A 24,567-nucleotide genomic window follows, 5' to 3' on the forward strand; every position below is an offset into this window, starting at 1 on the left:
TCCTTTTCATAAAAATCTGTTGCAAGTCTTACTGTATTTTCAGAAAGAGTTTTACCTTTTTTTGGACCAGGAGTTTCCAAAATACCCTTTTCAGGTTTTAGCTTTCTAGCTTGTCGCACCATGTACTCACTTACATTAAATTCTATCATCACTTTATTTCGACTCCAAGAATCTGGAGCCAAGATCAGAATCTGGATTTTTCTAGACCTCCCAACAGATGAAATCTTCTCTTTCATAAGAGAAATCATTACATCAAAATCCTTTGCTTTCTCAACCACACTTGTATCTTCTTCTTCATCATCAGAACTTGGTGAATCATATTTTAATGCATTTGAAACCGTCTTTTTTGCAGTCTTTTCAATACTGCTAACCTCCCTTTTAAAATAAAACTCTACTTTGTTCTGACAAGCCATGAAGCTTTATCGGTGTTAAACCTAAATTATCAAGAACAATGTTAGTTTGTACGAGGGATTCATTTCTGGATTCCAATGATTCTAATTCAACCATGAATTCATCATCTGTTTCACTTTCATTGACTTCAACTCTTAATTTTTCCTCGCAAAAGTTATGGCATGTTGAGCAAAGCTTTTGTCCAGGTTTTATGCTAATATTTTTTGTCAGTAATTGTTTAGAAAGATCCAAGCCTACACTTCTCAACGATTTTTTGATGGGCTTTTTGTGTTTTTTTAGTGGCTCTACACATGTTGTTTGATACTTTTCAAAAACATTTAAAAAGTAGTAGCTGTGGTGTGAACATTTATTCTTAAATTCACACAGATTAATTCCAGATCGTAAGTGGATCAAATCTTTTTCTTCCTCACTCAATTCATATACCGGATGTAACTTTTTTGTAGGTGTGTAGGTTTTTTGGAAACAGTCAGATTTTTTAAATAACCCTACGCTACAGGTTTGAATATCTGACATACTGATTTCACTTTTGGTTGGAAAAGAATCTCTGTAAACTAAGTAACAGTACTTACTGAAAGTTCGAATAAACTTAATAAAATACTATCCAAGCACTATTTAACACTGTAATAACTTTTTACTTCAAAACATAGGAGTAACAAAACAAAATCCAAGCGTACATTGTTACTCCAAGAAGACAAAAACTTATTTTCGGTGTCTAAGTCACTTGGTACTTTTTATTTTTAAAATGTAATTAATATTATTTTTAAAATTAGATAACTATTAAAAAGGTTAAAAAGCCAACATAATTTTTCTTTTATCTAATGGCCTATACAATTAAGAGTATTTTAAAACAAATTTGAGCTTTCTATCAGGTCTGAGACTCCTGATATTGCAGTTTTTGTAAAACTAAACATCCGTTAGCTAAAAAAAAATAAAAAAATAAAAAGCTTGTAAATTTTTTTTCACATGGAAGATTTTAATATATCTTTATGGTAATTTTTTTTAACATTTAGATATAATACACAATCTTATTCCAAAATTTCATACTGATATCTTGAGTATTCTTTAATATACAAATTTTTTTAGTTGTGAGGACACGATTAAGTAATGACTTCCGACTGCTGAAACAACGCCAAATCTAACAACTTCAAAAATTTATAAAAAAAAAAAACTATAAGAGATAGAGCAAAAAAAATTTACAAGTGCTTTCAGGATGATAAAAGAAGTAATTGTACCAAGTTTCATCAAAATCTGACATGGTTGGTGTCAAGGCCTGGGTGACTTGACGTGGAATGACCCGTAATTAATTTGTGGTTCTTGCAGTCTGCACATAAACAATCTGAGGAAGAAACGTACTGACAAAGCTGCTATATTTTTTGTATATTACATCAGAAACTGGAATTGAGACTCATATAAAGGGACAAAAACTTGTTTCAGTTTTCCAAAGGAAGGTGTGAAGCACTTTAAAGTACATAATTTCTTACTCTTGCAAACTTGTACACTATTTAAATAAGTTAAAAAAGAACATTTTGTTTGACAAATAAATATAGTGCTCTGTAAACATGTTTTCAGGATAGCATTAAAGCCTAACAATGAGTGCAGCTCAGACAGAAGCCCCACCTGTAGTGGGCTCACATTTTTCATTGCACCAGCCACAGAATCACCCATCAGCTACTATTGGTGTAGCCTCAGCATCACAACCTTTCTGGAATGGCCCAAGTCAAATGCTAAAACTCCCCACACCTGTAAGTATTGTGTCGTAATATATTGTAGTCTATCATACATTTATTTGAGAGTCTGCTTTTACCTCTTGGAAATTGGCAGGAAACTTAAAACAAAAAAAATCTTCAAACTGTGATGAGTAAAGTTAAGAAATGGGAACTATTCATCTTCTGTTATCACTACTTCTTCTTCTTCTTCTTCTTCTTCTTCTTTTTTCACTTTAGATTTCAAGCTATTTACTTAACAACTTACTTCACAGAGTTGTTGTCCACAAACCCTAGCCAGACGAATGATGCTTTATGATAGGGGCATTGTCAAGCAAATACAATCATTGTCTCTGAACTGTTCTTCTACTGTACAAAGAATACAATGCTACAAATTTGTTTTCATATTTTTCCACATTTAGCATTTTCTTGTGTGTAATAAAGCAGCCACACTCTTATTATGAAATACAGTCCCATATCATAACACCACTTTTCTGCACTTATCTGTTGGCAGTGCACGTGACGGCAGGTAATGTTCTCCAGGCTTTCCGCAACCCAAACCCTTGTGTCATGTTGCCACAGGGTGTAGCATGATTTGTCACTCCAAATTACATATTTCCAGTCATCCATTGCTGAGTGCCATCGTTCTTTACACCACCTAAGCATTGTGTAGCATGGACAACATCAATATTTGTCTTACAAGGAGCTGTTGAACTATTGTACCCCATTCATTTTAATTTCCTGTGCACAGTCATTCCACTCACTGGTCTATTGGTACCACTTGAAACTCATGAGCCATTATTTCCACTTATTTCATGTGATTTTGTACAAGCACCTTCCACAACGCTCAACAGTCTCAGTAGTTGAGGCCAGCCTGGCGTTGATTTGGCTGTGGTTGTTCCTTTGTGTTTTGACTTCAGAATCACATCACCAACAGTCAGCTTTGGCACCTCACCCTGATGGGTATGTTACTCCAGTAACATCTAATGATTAGTCCATGTTTGAAGTTACTGTGCTCTTCTGATTGGCCCAGTGTGCTGTTACTGCTTCTCTATTGACAACACCTTTGATATTGGCAGGTCCACCTCTCATGATATATAGTGGTCAATTCTGTATTACATAGGGGCGTCCAAACACTTTTGATCAGTTAGTGTTTTTTTACTTTTGCAGAAAACTCATCATTACTTTGTGAAAGTTTGGAAGTGAATTAGTATATCAGTGCTTGCTGTATTTAAAGTTCATCAGTCATGCTTAGATGATGTGTGCCAAGTAGCATTAGGAGTTTTAAAACATTAAGTTGGAAATAGTTTTCCAACTTCAAGACTGGTTAGGCAATGAAGACACTGGGTTGATATAAAAATTAGTCTTTATATTGACAGAGAATGATGTGTGTTTGATTAATTAATTGACAGTGAAGCATATAAGAATTATTAGAAAGTTGATAGGAAGAATAATAGGTTGGATTAACTTATTGTTGAGATTAGAAGCAGAACAGACTTTGCTAAACCATTTGTAACAGGTGCAAAGTGGTACCCCAAAAAAACTATCTCAAAATGGTGGTAACTTGAGTTTTTCATGTATTCATGTTACTGAGAAACCAGTGCATGATCATTGTAGTCAAGGTATTTATTATCTTCAGAGCCTTAAAAGTGTGGAAAATAGGAAGTGGCTTTTTATCACAATGTGAATACAATATAAAAAGATAACCAGTTAGTAGGGATTGTCATAAAGTATGCTCTGTTGCTCCAAATAGTTCATGGTTTTTTGCTTATTTGTAATTCCTTATTTCATCTGGTTTCTCATTATGATCCCTAATTATTTCCAAGGACAAAAAGACCCGTTAAGGAAATTCTCTTACATGAGACATTGCTGTGAAGAACATAGTAAGAATGTGTCACCTCATTAAGAAACTACCATAGCTTTCTTTCTCTCTCATGGATGAATGCAGGTCGTGATTCCAAAGTGTTTCACTCAGTGGTTCAAAGCATAAATCACTTGTAGGGATAATTGTGGTGATGTGATAGTATGTTAATTAAATTAATATTGTGGGGAAACACATTCATATATTAGCTGAATCTCCATTTTCAAAGATTGATTGTGATTTCAGAACATTTTCAGAGTATATTCAGCAATTAATAGTTTATCTAGCGCATGGTCAGAACGCATTGTGTGTTTCTAAGTTTGAAAAAAAGAAAAAAAAAACTGCTTTTAAGCTTCTTGTCATCCAGTGAAACAGTATTGTAACATTTCCATTGTCTTTGCATAAGTTATTTCAAGAATTTTACATTTTTATCATTCTTCAGTTTCTTACAGATTCATTTGGAAATTGGTTTGCATAGGAGAGCTCTTCAGTGAGGTGTTAACTTATGTGAAAAAGAAGGCTTAGTTTGTTTGGCTGTAATTAATTGTGATGATGAAGCCTGTGTCAGGATTTCATAATGCAATATGAATCTTAATGTCCTTTCAGGTGTCTGCAGATCAGCAGACTATACAAGAGGCACTAAATGGACTCGATAAAGCTGTAAAATCAATGGAAGAAATGGGTCTTGAGAATGATCCTCGTTATAGTCAGCTGCTGGAGCTGAGAAGTCAGTGCACCAGTGCTATTTCAATGCCCATGTCACATGTAAGTAATTGTGGTTGTAAAGTAGACGTACCATGAGTCCTGTGACCTTTAGTGACACCATTGTAGACTTAAATGCATCAAGAGCATATGTCCCATCTGTTTTGTTTTGAATTTGTTTCTTGACTAATTTTACATCACTGAAGGCTACCATGCATGATGGAATCTGCAGGTTACGATGAATGGGTGAATGAAGAAATTTAAAAACTAATTCTTTCGGTGTTCAGGTGATCAGAAATGCTGATCTCCCAAAAATTCAGTTTTTTTAACAAGAATATAGAAACGGTATTCTGTAGTAATGAATTAGGTATTAATTTTCTGGAGGGTTGAGATACAGTACAGAACCTTGAAGTGAAACAAATAAATACAAAATTCCAGAATGAGTTTTTCACTCTGCAGCGGAGTGTGCGCTGATATGAAACTTCCTGGCAGATTAAAACTGTGTGCCCGACCGAGACTCGAACTCGGGACCTTTGTCTTTCGCGGGCAAGTGCTCTACCAACTGAGCTACCGAAGCACGACTCACGCCCGGTACTCACAGCTTTACTTCTGCCAGTACCTCGTCTCCTACCTTCCAAACTTTACAGAAGCTCTCCTGCGAACCTTGCAGAACTAGCACTCCTGAAAGAAAGGATATTGCGGAGACATGGGTTAGCCACAGCCTGGGGGATGTTTCCAGAATGAGTTTTTCACTCTGCAGCGGAGTGTGCGCTGATATGAAACTTCCTGGCAGATTAAAACAGCCAGGAAGTTTCATATCAGCGCACACTCCGCTGCAGAGTGAAAAACTCATTCTGGAAACATCCCCCAGGCTGTGGCTAAGCCATGTCTCCGCAATATCCTTTCTTTCAGGAGTGCTAGTTCTGCAAGGTTCGCAGGAGAGCTTCTGTAAAGTTTGGAAGGTAGGAGACGAGGTACTGGCAGAAGTAAAGCTGTGAGTACCGGGCGTGAGTCGTGCTTCGGTAGCTCAGTTGGTAGAGCACTTGCCCGCGAAAGACAAAGGTCCCGAGTTCGAGTCTCGGTCGGGCACACAGTTTTAATCTGCCAGGAAGTTTCAAATACAAAATTGTTGTAAATGTAATTGTAAGAATTCTTTAGAATTATGCACTCTCAAATAGATATAATTTTTGACATTGTGAATCTGATTAATGAAGTGTTAGACATAAGTAATAACTTGTCTGTGAGGTGATAACAAAGAAGACAATGTCATTATTCCGTAAAACTTGGAAAATTTTGGGGAAAAGCTCACACTGCAGCAACCAGATTGATGTGTATAATACATTATACCAACTTCAGATGGAACAGGTTGCTGCATGAGTTCTCTCTACTTTGATTGCTGTTAATGTATACAAATTTTAAAAGAAAAGTCTCATGAATATAAATTGAAAGGAAGCATAGAGCACCTGGAATTTCACTATGAGACTGATGGGTTCGCTTGTATTTCAGGAGGTGGTGAACCCATTGTTCTTCTTAGACACAAAAATAAAGAGAGACAGTACTTACAGCTTTTGGAATCACACCATCCGTATTCAGATTGGGAAACAGGAAGTAATAGGTTATGTTGGAGTTCCGAGGGGTGGCAGTACATTCAGAACCCAGATTAAGAAAAATCAACGTTCTACTTGGTGAAACATTTTTGTTCAGATTTGCCCCTTTTTGTCCTCGAGACACTGTGGCCATCTGTTAACATGGTTACATGGTTTCCTGCTGGCCAACCCTTGCACTCCCCTCTCCTCTTTTCTACCCTGAAGAAGGAGCCTGTGGTTTTAAAAGCAAAGAGTGCAGTTGTTCTTTTTATGGATGTCTGTCAGAAGTGCTGGGAGTTATCTTTCAATGATATTGATATCTTTGGAGTACACAGGGCAGTTTTCAAATGATGTACTCACCTTCTAGTTGGTCACTCACCAGTTGAGAACTCAACTTTCGTGGGACAAGAACTGTTATCCATAAAAAAAATGAAGGAGTAAGCAGAGGCACCAATATATTACAGAAAAAGTATTGGAAACTTTCACCCATGTATTTCTGAGTTGTGAAATATCCATTTTGTTTAATGCAAGAGTTCAGATAGCGGACAGTGCTGATTTTTGCGTACTTTGTAATTCCACCACTACAGTATTGGAACATGTGAAACAAAGGTGGTGGTGCTTCTTCTTTTAATCTTTCCCTAGTTGATGATCAGGCTTGGAATTAAATACCAACTGACCATAGGACTTTGCACAGCTCATTTTGTATCCTATGATCCATTATGTTCTTCGAAACAATGTTTTCAGTCTTTTGAGCATCATGTTGTTAATATGACATCTATCAGATAGTACATAAAGCCACAATATCTATGATCACAAGTATTTGTTTTATTCAGTGACCAGTGTCAATCACAATGATTATCTTCAGATTAATGTAAAAAATTACATATTTATGAATAATAGTATTGTGCTAAGTTACCACTACTACAAGTAATATTGTGATTCACATTTTCTGAGGTGGAACTATCAACATACCTGTGTCCTTGAAGTTAACAAAAGAGGCAAGTAAAATATACAGCCATAATTGGCATTTCACATAGTGTAAAACATGATAAAATTATGGTAAACACTGAAGGCCTGTTTGGGCCATCATCAGCACATTGTGCTTACAGCTGCAGTACAAATAGGTGAGGAGGCTTAGCTACTGGGTGCCACTGACCATAAGCACTGTTTACAATGGCCTTGTTGCAAAGTCATGGATATGATCATTAACATTCTAGAGAAAATAAAATAGAATAAGTTTAAATATAATTACAAAAAACTATTTTATAAACATAGGTCCACAGTAAAATGTTATTTAAAATTGTAAATGATAACTTGTAAATAGGTGCCTGCGACATACCCAGTACACAGTAAAGTTAATTGAAAGCAGCATCTCAAAACACAAAAAATGGCACATTGGGTTTGCAAAAATAGTGCCAAGAAAGCATGAGCGGTGCAGAGCAGGGGCAGAAAACAGATGGACAGAGTCATAACATCATGACATGCAAGAGCAACAACAGCCTGTAATACAGCGATGAAAAATAAGTGTTCAGTGTAAATTTTCTTTATTGATTTATATGTTTTGTCACATGGCATTTCTTATCCCTGTAGATCTCTATTTCTCTCATTTTGCATTCTAACTAAGATTTTACTGTGGACTCACGTTAAACACCTAGCTCTTCTTTAACTGCATTTCAGCTTATCCTACTTTTTTTCATGCAGAATGTTGAAGATAATATTCCTGACATTGTAACGTGTCATTTTAAACAGTGTTTACTTTCAGTGACACCTAGCATCCAAGCTCCCACAGCTGTTTGTACTGCATCTGTAAGCACAGTGTGCTAGCAATGACCCTACATGATGAGCCATGAGTGTTTACCATAATTTTGTCATGTTTTATACCATGAGCCAATGCTAGTCATACTTATATATGTATATTTATTTGCCTCTTTTGTTAACTTCAAGTACACAAGTATGTTTTTTAAGTTCCTCCTTAGACTGTATGAATCACACTACTATTTGTGTTGACAATACGGAAAGGATGTTGAGTTGCAGGCAGGCACAACAAAAACACTGCTAAACAAGTAAGTTTTTGGCCAAAAGGCCTTCTTCTGAAGTAGACACCCCCCCCCCCCCTCCCACTCCTGCTCGCGCGCACACACACACACACACACACACACACACACACACACACACACAGAGCTGCAGTCTAGATCAGGGACAGCGGCAGTCAGAGCTGTACTTATCTATTACTCATAAGTTGGCAATGCGTCAGTTTCGCATAAGCCAGTGGGAAGTTTCCGTGACATAACCAATGAGAGACAAGAATAGAGGCATTGTATTTCTAGTGATATAATTGATTTTATTTATCTAGCGTATGGCATTTAAGTACATTTCAGCACTGGATCAATTATTCTACATTACATATATTCACAGACAAACATCTAGTCCTTGTACATATTCAATGGATTTTTGGGATGCCATGAGGAATTCTTCAAAGTCCCCACTGAATGCTGTGGCACTGCATTCATCTCTGATGTGTTGGATGTTCTGCTTAGGCGCATTGCAGTTGCATGCTGGTGAAGACAGCAGTCCCCATTTGAAGAGTGAGTTAGCACATCTTCCACGCTTGGTTCTTAGTCGGTTCGAGTTGACCAGTTCTTGTGGGGCTGATCAAACCCAGGAAATGCCTCAGTAATACAAGGCATTAAATGGCAAGTTGTTTTTGGAGCCATTCTCTTCTACAAGAGTTGATGTCAGTCCCAGTGAGGCTGTCGAGAGCAAGAGGAGGATGTCTTGAATGAAGCCTCTTGATACTCAGATCAGGTATATCGATGTGTACTGCTAGTTCAGGGTTTGCTTCGATCATGTTGTATTCCCTGACCAAGGCTGCTTCTTGTCATATTTTAGTGATGTAATGGAAACTACTGTCTTCTTTACTGTTTTTCAAAGTGTTAGTTAATTTCAAGAGAAATATTTTGCTGTTGCAAAAGTGACATCATCTGTTGAAGCATGTCTTATACATCAGTTGCAGAGACACGGAAATATATCAGATGTGGTGGTAAAATAACTACACAGTCAATCTGCATGAGGATACTGGGTAACTTGACCAATCTTTATTCACCTGCCTTCTCCTGTGATTTAATTCAAAAACATTGATCCACCTACCTTCTCCTACAATTTATTTAAAAAACATTGGTTCATCTGCCTCCTCCCATGATTTAATTAAGAGAACATTGATCTACTTACTTAATGTGCTTTGCAGATAGTTTGCGTAGCAACATGGAGCAGAGAAATATTTTGCTGCTTTTTAGAGTGTATCATGGATTGCCACACTGTCCTTGGTTTGCAGATACTAGACAATTTCAGTAGGTGCGACTCAAACAAGGAGCAGTTAAATTTATAATCCTCGTTGATAGCAATGTTTCCCCCTGTCTCCCAAGTGTATTACTCAATACATGTCATCTGGCTGTTGCTGTTTCATTGGCCGTATAATGTAAAGAGCTTACACTTCTTTTGCTCCCGTCATACTTCCCAGCAATCATGCAAACACAACTCACACTCATGCAAACACAACTCACACACACAAATGACCACTGTTGCTGGCCGCCTAATATTGTAATGTTGATAACTCATCATAATTCTGTTATTCATAAATATGCACATTCTTCAATCAGAAGATGATCATTACGATTAAAACTGGTCATTAAATAAAACAAATACTTGTGGCCATAGACTGTTTTGGTTTTTACTTATTGTGAAATGTTGGATTGCTGTTATCTTCGAAGAGACCATGTCACCCATCATCAGTATGCAGCACTGTCAACCTGCTTGTAGAGAGATTACTTTCCATGAAAACTATTATGGAGTGTTTGAGTTAACTTTTTTTGTCTTATTGCTGTTCACTAGGTTTGCAGCAGCTAAGTTGTGTTCTTGGCTTATTCTGATGCATAGTGAGCAAGAAGTAACTATTGCTTATTTCTGTAGTCACTCCTGGATAGATGTGAATTGATCTTCTTTGAATACCACCTATCCCACACCCCAATGTTTGGAAGTGAGTTTAATTGTGAAATTAGTGTAATGGGGCATTCCAATGGCATTCTCTCTGTGTGTGTGTGTGTGTGTGTGTGTGTGTGTGTGTGTGTGATTAACGTATGTCTTCAACTTAAGAATTATCTAAGGACATTGCTACTTTTGTTAACTAATTTACACAATACATGTAATAATAGGTTACCTTGCATATCGTCAGTTTAATGCAGATTTATTGAGCATATGACAGTATAGTTTTGTCTAGAATTACACTAAACCACTGTCTGGTTAGATAGTTGTTTACAGGTGCCAACATTCTCAGATTTCATTGTTTCAGAATGTACACAACAACTTGGATAAGCCACCATTCAGTGGAGACCAGGTTTACCAACTTCGAGCACAGATAGCAGCCTATAGGCTGTTAGCACGTAACATGCCACTTACTGGACACTTGTCAGCTGCTATACAGGGTGTTCGGCAAGGAGGATTTCCTGTGCCTGATACAGGTTTGATCAGAAAACATATAAGTTGGCAATATTAAAAAAGATGCCATCTACTTATAAGTTACACATATTGCCTTACATTATGATATTTATTGTGGATTAAAATTTTTGTTGTTATTGATCGTATTAGTTGATGTATAATCTTGCCGAATTAGAAAAGTACTTGGATAGTATTTTCCACAATTCTCAAGTTTTATACAATACTAGCACAAAATTTCAAATCAGTTTATCTTATTCAAATTAGTTATTAGAAAAGTTGTTGCTGTAGTAGGAAATTAATTGCTATTGACTGTGTTAATACATTGGCTGATGTTTGCCGTTTACGATAAGAGTACTTTTTCGCCTTTACTGCAGCCATTTATGTTGTTTCCTACATCAATGTAATATTTATAATGGCTGAATTTTGTGCGTTTTGGGTCTTTTCCCTAAAAGATGAAGTGCTAAATATTCAAGACACAGGCCAAGCCTTCCACAATTGAGTTACTAGTAAAATTCATTCCAAAAAATAAATGCTGCACATAGTTTCATTCTAAAATATCTCACTTTTGGGAGTGCTTTGTTTAAATGGTGTGCTAAAAATTAGTGGCTTCATAGGTGTATCGTTCTCCTCTCATAGTGCCATAGTCACACTATCTTTTAACTAATTATCGGTATCCTAGATGAACTTGAAATATCTAGTAACATTTTAATTTCCATCACCATTATTATGTAATGACCACTCTGTAGTACTTCAAACAGTAGGAACTTTATTTTATACAATAAATAAACATAAAACAAGAAATATATTTCAATTTGTTTGAAAATTAGTATGAAAAGATTGTAAAATGAATGTGGCATTTACTGCTAACTTATTGTGTGTTTACTGTTTGGTATTTCCTAGATGTGTTCTTTAGCAGACACAACTTATTACAAATTTGGGACATCTCTTAAAAGTGTCAGTGCCTTTCTTTTCATTGTTCTTGTTACTGTTATGGGATTTAATAAGTTGCTGCCTAAAGTAGAACAAACAAGTAAGATCATTAACAATCATATGCAGATTCCTGTGTGTGTGTGTGTGTGTGTGTGTGTGTGTGTGTCCCTCTCCTCAGATTCTGGGATCTCTACATCTACGTCTACATTGATACTCCACAGTCCACCTTATGGTGCTTGGCAGAGGGTACCCAGTACCGCTACTAGTCATTTCCTTTCCTGTCCTCCTCACAAATAGAACAAGGAAAAAATGACCATCTATATACCTCCATATGAGCCATAATTTCTCATATCCTATTTTTGTGGTCCTTATTTGGAATGTATGTTGCTGACAACAGAATCGTTCTGCCTTCAGCTTCAAATGACGGCATCTAAATTTTCTCAATAATGTTCCTCAAAAAGGATGTCGCCTTCCTTCCAGGGATTCCCATTCGAGTTCCGAAAGCTTCTGTAACACTTATGTGTTGTTCAAACCTACCAGTAACAAATCTAGCATCCTGCCTCTGAATTGATTCGATGTCTTCCTTTAATTCGACCTCATACAGACCTCAAACACTCGAGCAGTACTCAAGAAGAGGTCGCTCTAGCAACCTATGAGTGGTTTTCTGTACAGATGAACCACACTTTCTATAAATTCTCCCAATAAACTGAAGTCTACCATTTGCCTTTCCTACCACAATCCTCATGTTTTTGTTCTATTTCATATCGCTTTGCAACATTACACCCAGATTTTTAAACAATGTGAGCGTGTCAAGCAGGACACTACTAATGATGTACCTGAATATTACAAGTTTAAAATTATAAAGACTGTAGCAACCAGTCATGGAAACATAATTTATTTATCTTCTTGCAAATCGATTTCAACTGATACCAGTCATCATCGGTGCTAAAACAAATACAAGACACAGGGCATAAACAACAACTACTTTAACAAACAAAAAAATTGACAATAAAACATAGTTAAATCAATTACAATATATACAGATGTCTGAAATTAAAATTCAAAGTCATAACCGACACATGCCATAAGTAGAAGTACTGTCCTTGGCGGATTTCTATCATGAAGTGACACATCATAGGTCAACACTACAACAAGACAACATGAGGTGGCGCCACGTTGCAATAAGTGCCCTCTACATAAAATAAAAAAAGTAATATAAAATACAAGCAATAAGAAATATCACATTACAAAAAAATTATACAGTGATGGTCATTGATGATACCAATTTAAACAATTATAAGTGAAAATGTCTGAACATTGTTTGTCAGATGATAATAACAAAATAAATATATACATCAAAATACAATTGTCAAAATTGTAAGAAGAGATAAACTTGCTAAAAATGATTCCATTCACACAAATTTAGGAAATGAAACTCATTTGTCATAATGACGAAACCGAATAATGGTATCAATGGCCGTCTGCCGTTCTACATATGAACTACAGGTGCATCAAAAAGCACATTTATGTTACTTTCAATAGATGACACTATGTTACTTAATGCACAAATCCAAAGTTGACAGAGTTCAGGTAAAAATTACAGTACGAGATAAACAAACGAATTATTTAAATAGTACAATTAACCAAGTGTTGCGCATATGAAGAATCATATATGTGGATAACGATTTTAGATCTTCTATGCAAACTATAGCCTCATAAACAAATGTACCATGCGCTCTTATGTGTGTCATGAGTATGGTGGTAACCGATACAAGGATTGCCATATCACTGCCAACCTCCGGCGATAAAATAGGTGCTCAAAAGTCAATCACAAACAACAAGAGCAGCATACTCAAAAGATGTAAAACTAACTCGAAACACCAAAAACCATTTACCATCTAACAATGCAATTGCCAATTTTCCCACCTAAACTGAGGTTGGCAGTGATATGGCAATCCTTGTATAGGTTACCACCATACTCACGAGACACATATGGGCGCATGGTACATTTGTACATGAGGCTATACTTTGCATAGTAGATCTAAAGTCGTTATCCACATATATGATTCTTTATATGCGCAACACATTGTTAAACACATTATTTAAGTAATACGATTGTTTATCTTGTACTGTAATTTTTATCTGAACTCTGTCAACTTTGGATTTGTGCATTCAGTAACATAGCAGCGCCTATTGGAAGTAACATAAATGTGCCTTTTGATGCACTTGTAGTTCATATGTAGAACAGCAGATGGCCATTGATACCACTATTCAGTTTTGTCATTATGACTAATAAGTTTCATTTCCTAAATTTGTGTGAATGGAATCATATTTTTAGTGAGTTTATCTCTTCTTACAATTTTGACGATTGTAGTTTTGATGTATATATTTAATTTGTTGTTATCATCTGACCAACAATGTTTACACATTTTTTGCACGGGTTCTATTTAGCGCCGAAGCGTCATTCACCAACAGCGGTAACGTCAACCGGCGTAGTATGCACTAGTGGGCCACGGAAAATCGACGATGGCTGTGACAAGTGGAACATCAGTGACCTTGGCGGGTTAATGTATGGTGCGGGATTATGGGAGGAAGGATAATTGGCCCCCATTTTATCGATGGCAATATAAATGGTGCAGTGTATGCTGATTTCCTACGTAATGTTCTACCGATGTTACTACAAGATGTTTCACTGCATGACAGAATGTCGATGTGCTTCCAACATGATGGATGTCTGGCACATAGCTTGCTTGCTGTTGAAGTGGTATTGAGTAGCATATTTCATGACAAGTGGATTGGTCATTGAAGCACCATACCATGGCTCGCACGTTCACCGGATCTGACGTCCCCGGATTTCTTTCTGTGGGGAAAGTTGAAGGATATTTGCTATCGTGATCCACCGACAACGCCTGACAACATGCGTCAGCGCATTGTCAATGCATATGCGAACATTACGGAAGGCGAAGTACTCACTGTTGATAGGAATGTCGTTACACGTATTGCCAAATGCATTGAGGTTGATGGATATCGTTTTGAGCATTTATTGCATTAATGTGGTATTTGCAGGTAATCAAGCTGTAACAGCATGCATTCTCAGAAATGATAAGTTCACAAAGGTTCATGTATCACATTGGAACAACCGAAATAATATGTTCAAATGTACCTATGTTCTGTATTTTAATTTAAAAAACCTACCTGTTACCAACTGTTTGTCTAAAACTGTGAGCTTGTGACTCTTACAGCACCATCTATCACAAAGTTAAAAAAGTGGTCCAACTAAAACATTCATATTTCTTTACGTACTACACGAATGTGTAATAAAAAATGGGGGTTCCTATTTAAAAAAAACGCTGTTGATATCTGTTTGACCTATGGCACCACCATCTAGCGGGCCAGCCATGGCGCCATCTGGTTTCCCCCTTCAAGCTAGACAAGTTTTGTTCTTTGTAGTTTTTTAATTTGACGCTTATTTCGTGAGATATTTGGCCCGGTCGCAATCAATGGACCACCCTGTATATTGTAACTGATGTAACTGTGTTTTATTGTCAATTCTTTTGTTTGTTAAATCAGTTGTTGTTTATGCCCTGTCTCTTGTATTTGTTTTTGCACCAATGATGACTGATATCAGTTGAAATCAATTTGCAAGAAGATAAATAAATTATGTTTCTGTGATTGGTTGCTACATTCTTTATAATTTTATATTCCGCGGTCGCTGCACAGAAAGGGAACCTTATAGAGACCAACATTCGTTACAAGTTTGTTTTTCCTACTTATCCACATTAACTTACAGAAATTTTGTCTAAGTCATCTTGTATCTTCTTACAGTCACTCAACTTTGACATCTTATTGCACGCCACAGCAACATCAGCAAACAACCACAGATTGCTGCCCACCCTGTCTGCCATATCATTTATGTATATAGAGAACAATAGTGGTCCTATCACACTTTCCTGGAGCACTCATGATGATACTCTTGTCTGGAACACACATGACGATACTCTTGTCTCTGATAACCACTCACCATCGAGGTTGACGTGGTGGATTCTGTAACTCAAGAAGTCTTTGACCCACTCACATATGTATGAACCTATTCCATATGCTTGTATCTCCTTTAACAGCCTGCAGTGAGGCACTGTGTCACACCTTTTCCGGAACTCCAGAAACATGGAATCTGCCTGTTGCCCTTCATCCATAGTTTGCAGTATACCAGACAAAAGATGAAGCTGAGTTTCACATGAGCAATACTTAACCATCCTGACTGGTGATCATTAGCTTGCCGGTATGAAGAAAATGTATTGTATTCTAACTGAGAATATGTTCAAGTATTCTGCAGCAAACCGATGTTAGTGATATTGATCTGTAATGTAGTGGGTCCGTTCTTTTGCCATTCTTATAAAAAGGATTTACGTGTGCCTTTTTCCAGTCACTTGGGACTTTGCACTGTGAGATTCACAATAAAGGCAAGCTAAGCAAGGAGCCAATGCCATAGAGTACCCTTTAAAGCACTTAGGAGTACAGAGAGTAACTACAGTGTGCGTTTCATTACTCTTTGGCTGTTCATACTTTATTGAATTATTCATACAAAATAAATGTTTTTTCACATTAGTGTTTTTGTTCCATTTGCTAATCTGTAGTCACATATCTTACACTCTCAGGCATGGCTGCGTGCACCCCCAGGACACAGTCGATCTCCTCAGCCACAGCATCAATACCTGCAACAGGAACAGCTGCTACGGGAACAACACCTTCATCAGCACACACTTCAGCATCAGCTCCGACAGGAGCCTCTTCTGCTTCAACACCAAATGCTCCTCGTGCTGCTGCCACTGGCCAGTCACTTCCTCATCAGAACCGTGTGACTCCTGTCAGCAAACCAGTTGGCATAGATCCTCTTGTGCTGCTTAATGAGCGGGAAAACAGGCTAGTAGTGTATTTATTTATATGTGTGCTGTTATTTATTTATTAACTAATATCAAAATAATTGATAAGATAATAGCCTAGTTAATCAGTTATTCACAAGTGTATTAAGTCATTTTTTATTTATTAATTATTTTGCGATCAGATTGTAGTTAGAAAAATATGTAAATTATCCGTTTGTGTCACATCCTTAACTAGCATTTTATTACTATTTCAGCTTAGGTCAATCTCCAACATTTCTTGTGATCAGTGATATATTTCCCAGTTGAATTTATTCACAGAAATGAAAAATGGAATCAGTAGGGATAAGTTACAATGGCATGGAATTCAGTCAGTGAAATTTGTTGACAATTGCTAATCCTGCTGTGTAATGAGTACTTTGTGACAGTGGATATTTGTACAGGACTGGGATTTGTTCCAAACCTGCGTATTAAAGTTTGAGTTGGGCCTGAAAGTGACCTAGGTTGCTTAATGGTTCAGGTGATTGCTTGCAGTAAGCAAGTGATTTAAGTTCAAATCCTAAATTGGCACAAATTTTTGTTTGGCGCAACATATTCGCTCATGTTCGTGTTAGCATTTACAGAACAATTAAATATCTGTGATTACCTCTGCTGAAAATTTCTATAGGTTTTACTTTTTTTCTTTTTCAAAAACTACGAGGGGGAATTGGAAAATAAGTTTCCCCTGTTGACTGTGGGCAGAGTTGTGTGATACGGGCGAAAGACCGATACACCATTGGGTAGAGGTTGACCGTGATCAAGCATATTGGCACTGTCGCAGTGCCTGCGCAAAGCGGAGGCCAGCTGCTCAGTCTTTCCATGGAGCTATGGAGAGAAGGTGCATTTTGGAGTCGTGGTCAAAGGCAGAAGTGAGAGCTGTTATCCGCTATGAATGGGCATGTAAAGTATCAGGAACAGAAATTCATAACCACCTTGTTGAGGTGTATGGCTCAAGTGTGATGTCGAGACAAATGGTGCGGAGATGGTGCCAGCAATTCAGTGATGGACATCAGCACATGCAGGATATACCGAGACCTGGACGGATGCGCACGGCCACTACAGATGCAAATGTTTAAAAGCACTCCGTCTGCAGGTAAAGTGCTACTCACCATTTTCTGGGATGCCAAAGGAGTTTTGCTGCTGGACTTTCTGGAGTATGCAACCATCAATGCTGCACGGTACTGTGCTAATCTGTCGAAATTGAAAGAGGTGATTCGGAAAAAGCGGCCTGGCCTTCTCAGATCTGGCGTTCCGCTGTTGGATGACAATGCGAGACCACACACGGTGACATCAATGCAAAACCATATTGCAACTCTTGGTTGGGAGCGCCTACACCATCCGCCTTGAAGTCCGGATCTCGCACCAAGTGGCTTCCATCTGTTTCCTGCTTTGAAGAAGACTCTTGGTGGAAGGTGCTGTGGCAGCAATGCTGACGTCAAACAAGCCATTCAACACTTTTTCCATATTCAGTGCCCTGATTTTTTCCTGAAAGGCTTTTCGAAGCTTATAAAGCGCTATGATAAATTTCTCAATGTACTTTTCCCTTCACACACAACTCTGACCAAAGTCGACAGGGGAAACTTATTTTCCAACTACCCCACGTACTTAATGATCATTGACTGCTTTGTAAGTCAGATTTCACCTTACAGTGGAGAGACAGGTATTCAGCTGTTTATTGTTGTAAATTATACTGCATCATTAATTGTTGATTAACAATGGGTGGTGTATTATATGACTACATTATAAGTTGGCAAATGTTCATAATCAACCAGTTCATGATCTTTTTTTGTCTTTCCATGAAGTACCATTCCTTATCATTTTTATGATTTCAACAACAGCTAATGTGACAATCCATGAAGTAGAGTGATTTGTTCACCACTCTCATATGCAAATGTGCACACATATGGAACTGTGACTTAAATAGCCACAAATAAAATGGCAAAATTTCTAGTTTTACAGATCATACTCAAATCTTTTGAAATAATAAATTAATACTGATATTTACGCTTTGAACAAATTAAAGCAATAATAAGGTTTTAAGAAACAGGTACAATTGAAATTAGAAGAAAGATAGCTGCATGCTTGGACAAGTTGAGTATAATCAGATTTGAATGATGTGAGGGTACTGTGAAAGGCAAAATGCCATGAAATAAGAGGAAAAAATAACACACCAGCAAATTAAAGGGAGAAAAACTGGAAGATGCCTTTGTAGGAAATGGAAGGAAACTATTGAGAGGAATGATAACTAAGTTAAACAATTGGTGAAATATTGGAAGTGAGAGGAGAGAGAGATGGCAGAAAAAAATCAAATCAAGTATATATTTGAAAGCTCAAAAGATTCTAAGCCAGATTCATTGTTCAGAGCGAAATGTGAGTTGGACAACATCTTTTCTTCTTGGAAGTTAAGAGGCATTTTGCACTCACAGAGCAGTGTCTGCCACCTTATACATAATCACTAAGAAATGTACACTTCTCCTGTACGTACAACACATTGCCAGAATGTGTCGGGGACAATAAAAAGTAGAACTATACATATTTTATGTGCATTTATTTGTATTATCTTCGGAACAGTGTCCATTAGACTAATTCTCATAGTTTATCATATCATGTATTGATGGAAATAGTTTTTACAGTTGCCAAAAGTAATGCTGCATAATTCGTGCGGAAGGTTTTGTTTTACCTCTCCTATGCCTTGAAAATACTTCCTTCCTTGAGTTCTTTTTATTGTAGGGGCAGGAAAAAGTTACAAGGGCTGAAACCAGGTGGATATGTTGGGTGTGAAGCAATTGTTACTTTTGTTTTCCTCCTCAATCCAAAAAACTACCTGTCACTCAGGTCTGTGTGACATAGAGGAGGGAGAGGAGTATTGTTATGGTGGAGTAGATTGTCTCAGTGCAGGTAATTATTTTGTACAGTGCCTCATATTTTCCTTTTAGCATTTGAGGGCAATAATATTGGTTAATTGTTGTACCTTGGGCAACAAATTTGTGGTAGACTTATCTCCTTCATGCCTAAAATAAATATTGCGTTAGTTTTTACCTGTTTTGTTTTCTTCGATTGTGGCAGTGAAGCAGCTGCCATCAGCTTGGTTGTTGCTAGGTTTCTGGGTCATATGTACATGGTTTCTGTTGTTAATATCTGGAATGAGGCACAGAACTTGATGTTAGCATTATTGGATATAAGGCCTATCTGTTATGCAAAACACTGTTTTTTCGTGTGACCCAAAGGTATTTCAGCACCATCATGAGTGGGTTTCATTTATTGAAATTTATGAAATGTGAACATATTTTGAGTGATAGCTTAAGTACAAAAATTAACCCTAAAGAACAATTTTTGGTAAGTTAACACATCACTTTATGTTTGAATAAAATTTTGTTGTACCAAGATATTTCATGTATATATTTGCTATTATTTATGTTTTGTTTTGGCAGATTAATTTTCTTTTGCATTCCTGTAAGTGACTGAGAAGCACACAGAAATAGTACACTTATTTTCAGAATTTTTTTTGTAATCAACTCTTTTCATTTCTCCGAAACACATTGTAAACATTGTTGTCGTGTGTCATATCCCAGTCAGCGTTCAGCAGTTATTCTCAAGTGAATCTCTCTCTCTCTCTCTCTCTCTCTCTCTCTCTCTCTCTCTCTCTCTCTCACACCCAGATGTGTTCGATCGGGTTCAGTTGGCGAGTTGGGGACCGGCACATCAACTGGAACCAGTCACTCTATTCCTCGAACCACTCCGCCATAATCCAGCTTTGTGACATTGTGCATTATCTTTTTGAAAAATTTGTCTGCCGTCAAGCAACATGGTTGTTATAAAGGGTTGTACATGGTCTGCAACCAGTGTACGATACTTTTTAGCCATCATGGTGGTGTGCACGAACTCTACTGGGCCCATGGATGCCTACGTGAATGTTCCCCAGAGAATAAAGGAGCCACTGCCAGCTTGTCTCTGTCTCACAGTACAGGTATTGAGGAGCTGTTTCCCTTGAAGATGACAGATTTGCCCCCTCCCATCAGCATTATGAAGAAGTTATTGGGATTCATCAGACTACGCAACGCTCTGGACTGCGCCACCATCCAGGGCCAATGGTCATGTGCCCTCTCCAGTCGTAGTTGCCTATTTTGTGGTGTTAACATTGGCACATGCATGGGTCGTCGGCTGCAGGGATCCATTGTTAGGCGTGTTCGGTGCTCTGTGGGTTCGGACTCTCTTGTACTTTATACAGCATTAAAGTCTGATGGTAGTTCCACCACAGTTCGCTGCCTGTCCTGTTTTACCAGTCTGCCCAGCTAACGACATCCGACATCTGTAATGAGGGGTGGGCCAGCATACAACATCCGACATCTGTAATGAGGGGTGGGTCATTCTACGACATCCGACATCTGTAATGAGGAGCAGCTGCCCAGTACCATGATGTCTGGATGTGGTTTCACCACATGTTGAAGACACTCAGCACAGCGTTCCTCAAGCACACAACAAATCATGCAGTTTCTAAAATGCTCGTGCCGAGCCTCTGGACCATCACAATCTCCCTTTGGTCAAACTTAGGTAGATTGCACACTTTCCCCATTCTACACATGTATAGCATGCTCACTGATACTACATGCACCATATGTTGTTGTCTGACTAGCAGTTACTCCTCGCCAGATGATGCCTGTATCACTTGGATGGGTTTCTATCAGTAGTATGTTGGTGGTCAAAATGTTCTGATTGATCTCTCAAGACAGAGACCAACCAAGGTGACAGACTGATTAAGACACTGGAGATGTATTTGACAGGAATGTACTTCAAATCCCTGTCCAGCCATCTTTTGGTATTGGTTTCAGAAAAGCATTGGCTGCTGATTACTTTGTACTGTTACATTTCTGGCTATTAAAATGGCAAAACCAGAGAGGATAGCTAATAATAAAATTTTACTTATATACATATACAGTATTGTATGATTCAGTTTGTAGGTACGGGTTTGTCATTCTGAGCTGCTTCATCTCGATACCGGAATTCATTGATCAAAGCTGCTGGTGAATTGCAGTGTGCCAGTCTCTCAGCAACCCATGATCAGATATTTTCTGTGGGTGAGAGATCTGGATAATGTGCTGGACATGGCAATAGCAGAACACCCTTTGCTTCCGAGGTAGGTCCAGTACAGCCAGCATGCAGTATCCTGTTGAAAGATAACATCAAAAAGACCTTGAAGTTATAGCATAGCCGCTGGCCTTAAGGGGGTAGGATGTCAAATGGGCAGACTTGAAGCTGGAGAGGCACCACAGGACATTTTAATTTCCACTGTCTATACTTCTACAAATAAATTCATAAAACTTTGTCACCATGACCAGGAAGGATTCAGGATACTCAGAACAGTGGAAGTTCAAAAACATAACAAAGTAATTTTTTTTACATGTGAAATTTTATCATTTTTTCACTTACTATTGGCTGCATTTGTTGCTATAGGTACACTTTTCTTCATAAGTAAGAGAAATCTTCGATGAATTTTGCACTATTTGTTAAACACCAACTCCTTAATGCAAAACTCTAGAATTTTCCAAATCTATTAAAAACTGTGGTAAAAATTGAGATAGTTAACTATAAAATTTGAGTTTTTTCTAAACATGAAGTTTAAAATGTAATAGCCCATTCTTTTTTCATAAATTAAATAAATTCTAGAGTTTTATACACTTGTAAGTATGGTTTGTATGTCGTTCAAAATTCATCGAAGACTCTCTCTTACTGATAAAGAAAACTGTACCTACAGCAAGAAATGTAGCCAATTGTAAGTGAAAAAATGATGAAATTTCATATATAAAAAAAATTTTTTTTGTTACGTTTTTGAACTTCAATTGCTATGAGTGTGACTCCTGAATTCTTCCTGGTCATGCTGACAAAGTTTTATGAATTTATCTGTAAAAGTATAGACAGTGGAAATTAAAATGTCCTGTGGTGCCTCTCCTGCTCCAAGTTGGCCATTTGACATCCTACCACCCCTCTCCCCGCCCCAACACTTTAGCGAGCACATTTTTTGTAACAACTCAGTGAAGGCAATTTGTTTGCTATCCTATTAGAAATGTGATCAACTGACTGTATTTATTTTTTGATAATTTCATTTTTGTAATGTAGGACAAAAAACTATGGTGGTACATATATCACCAGGGTATCTTGTGAGGTATTAAAACTGATGGTAAATGGATTTCCCACATCCCTTTTGTGTGCTGTTACATGTTGTCAATATTTGCTACCAGTGTTAGAGTTTACTTACCAAATGTGAAAACAGTCCTTGAAACTTTATCACACAATGAAGCTTTGAGCTGATACAGCTCATAATAATGTATATTGCAGAAGTGAAGCAATGTGTTCCAATGTTCCAACAATAGTAGTGATTCAACGACAAACAGAAACTGATTGTTGTAGCGGTTTTCAAACACCTGGTGCAGTGTACTACCACAAGGTGACAGGCATAGACATAGTTGGTGAAACATATTCCCAAAAGCTTTGGGATACCCCTAAGTTGGTGGTAAGTATGGCAGTTGTAAAATAGCAGTTAAAGCTAGAAATGAGTGCTAGTAGCTGTGTATTAAAATGGCAAAGTCAGCTTCACTTGCAGGAAAGGTTATGAATAGCATTTTATGGTTGTGGAAGAGATTATTCATATTTATTAACTTTCATAGGGTAAAACAGTAACTACATGAAATCAGTGAAAAAACGGTCTAGATCGCGATAGTTATTTTATTAAAAGACCGGTTTCAGCCTAATCTTAGACCATCTTAAGAACAACACTGTGAAAGAGAGAAAACATCCTAGTTACATAAAGAAGTCAGTGACTTAAAAAAATTCATTTAAGAGTCGTTACCCATCAGATGAAGTTGATGATGGCTAGAACAGTCATTGAAACTGCTGCTGCTGGCTGCTCAGCATTGTGTTATATAGACCTGATAAGGGCGTGTTTCTGCTATATGACGTCAATGTCAGCCAATGAGGAACAATTTACATAAATTACGTATTACTTAAAAATGCACTGTATCTAAAAGTGATTAATTATAAAAAGTAGTGCCTATAGGACAGAACAAAATCTTAAAAATAGTGAGTAATGTAATAAGATCACTTAAAAAGTCTTTCTCTTATTTCTTGTAGTCCCATCTGGTGGAAATAATTTATTCAACTGCATAATTACCATGGATAATAATTATTTTGCATTAATCCATTGTTTATTCTATATACACATTCTGTTGATTAAATAGCAGATGCTATGGATATTTAATACTAGTTAAATAAATTATTCCCACCAGATGGTACTACAAGAAATAAGAGAAAGACTTCTTAATTTATCTTATTACATTACTCACTACTTTTTACATTCTGTTTTGTCCTATAGGTACTACTTTTATAATTATTCACTTTTAGATAAACTGCATCTTCAGGTGATGTGTCATTTATGTAAATTGTTCCTCATTGGCTGACATTGATGTCATATAGCACAAACATGCCCTCATCAGATCTATTTAGAACAATGCTGAGCAGCCAGCAGCAGAAGTTTCAATGACTGAGGTCAACTGACTGTTCTAGCCATCATCAACTTCATCTGGTGGGTAATGACTCTTTAATTTTAATTAGTATAAATGACTTTATTTTAAGTCACTGACTTCGTTATGTAACTAGTATGTTTTCTCTCTTTCACTGTGTTGTTTTGAAGATGGCCTAAGGACTAGGTCAAAAACGTCATTTTAATAAAGTAACCTTTACAATCTATCCTGTTTTTTCGCTGATTTTATATAGCTTACAAGATCACTGTTTCCCAAAAATATTACCAGAAATTTTAAAACCGTAACTGGTTAATTCTGCATTGTCTTCTGTACCACCTGGATAAAAAATGTGGGAATAGAGCTCTGGACTGTAATAACAACAATAATAATACTTATTATTATTTAAAAATTATGTTTTATTAAGACTGTATCTTTTTACAACACTGTATTGGA

The 24,567-nt window shown here is 37.2% G+C and overlaps 1 protein-coding gene across 4 annotated transcripts in view; it reads left to right on the plus strand.

Moving 5' to 3' along the window:
- LOC126178712 (ATP-dependent helicase brm-like) overlaps positions 1–24,567 on the plus strand; it is a 220,107-nt gene that overhangs the window by 11,285 nt on the left and 184,255 nt on the right. For 2 of the 4 annotated variants that reach the window (XM_049924555.1, XM_049924552.1), the window contains exons 2-6: positions 1,732–1,859; positions 1,981–2,153; positions 4,582–4,740; positions 10,609–10,777; positions 16,340–16,604. In XM_049924555.1, coding sequence (XP_049780512.1) covers positions 2,001–2,153; positions 4,582–4,740; positions 10,609–10,777; positions 16,340–16,604 — 746 coding nt within the window. In that variant the 5' untranslated portion in view covers positions 1,732–1,859; positions 1,981–2,000. Of the gene's footprint in view, positions 1–1,731; positions 1,877–1,980; positions 2,154–4,581; positions 4,741–10,608; positions 10,778–16,339; positions 16,605–24,567 lie in introns of all 4 variants that reach the window. The other 2 variants (XM_049924554.1, XM_049924553.1) reach the window with 2 other exon arrangements.

This window comes from Schistocerca cancellata, chromosome 1, assembly GCF_023864275.1.
Source record: "Schistocerca cancellata isolate TAMUIC-IGC-003103 chromosome 1, iqSchCanc2.1, whole genome shotgun sequence".
Lineage (NCBI taxonomy): Eukaryota > Metazoa > Arthropoda > Insecta > Orthoptera > Acrididae > Schistocerca > Schistocerca cancellata.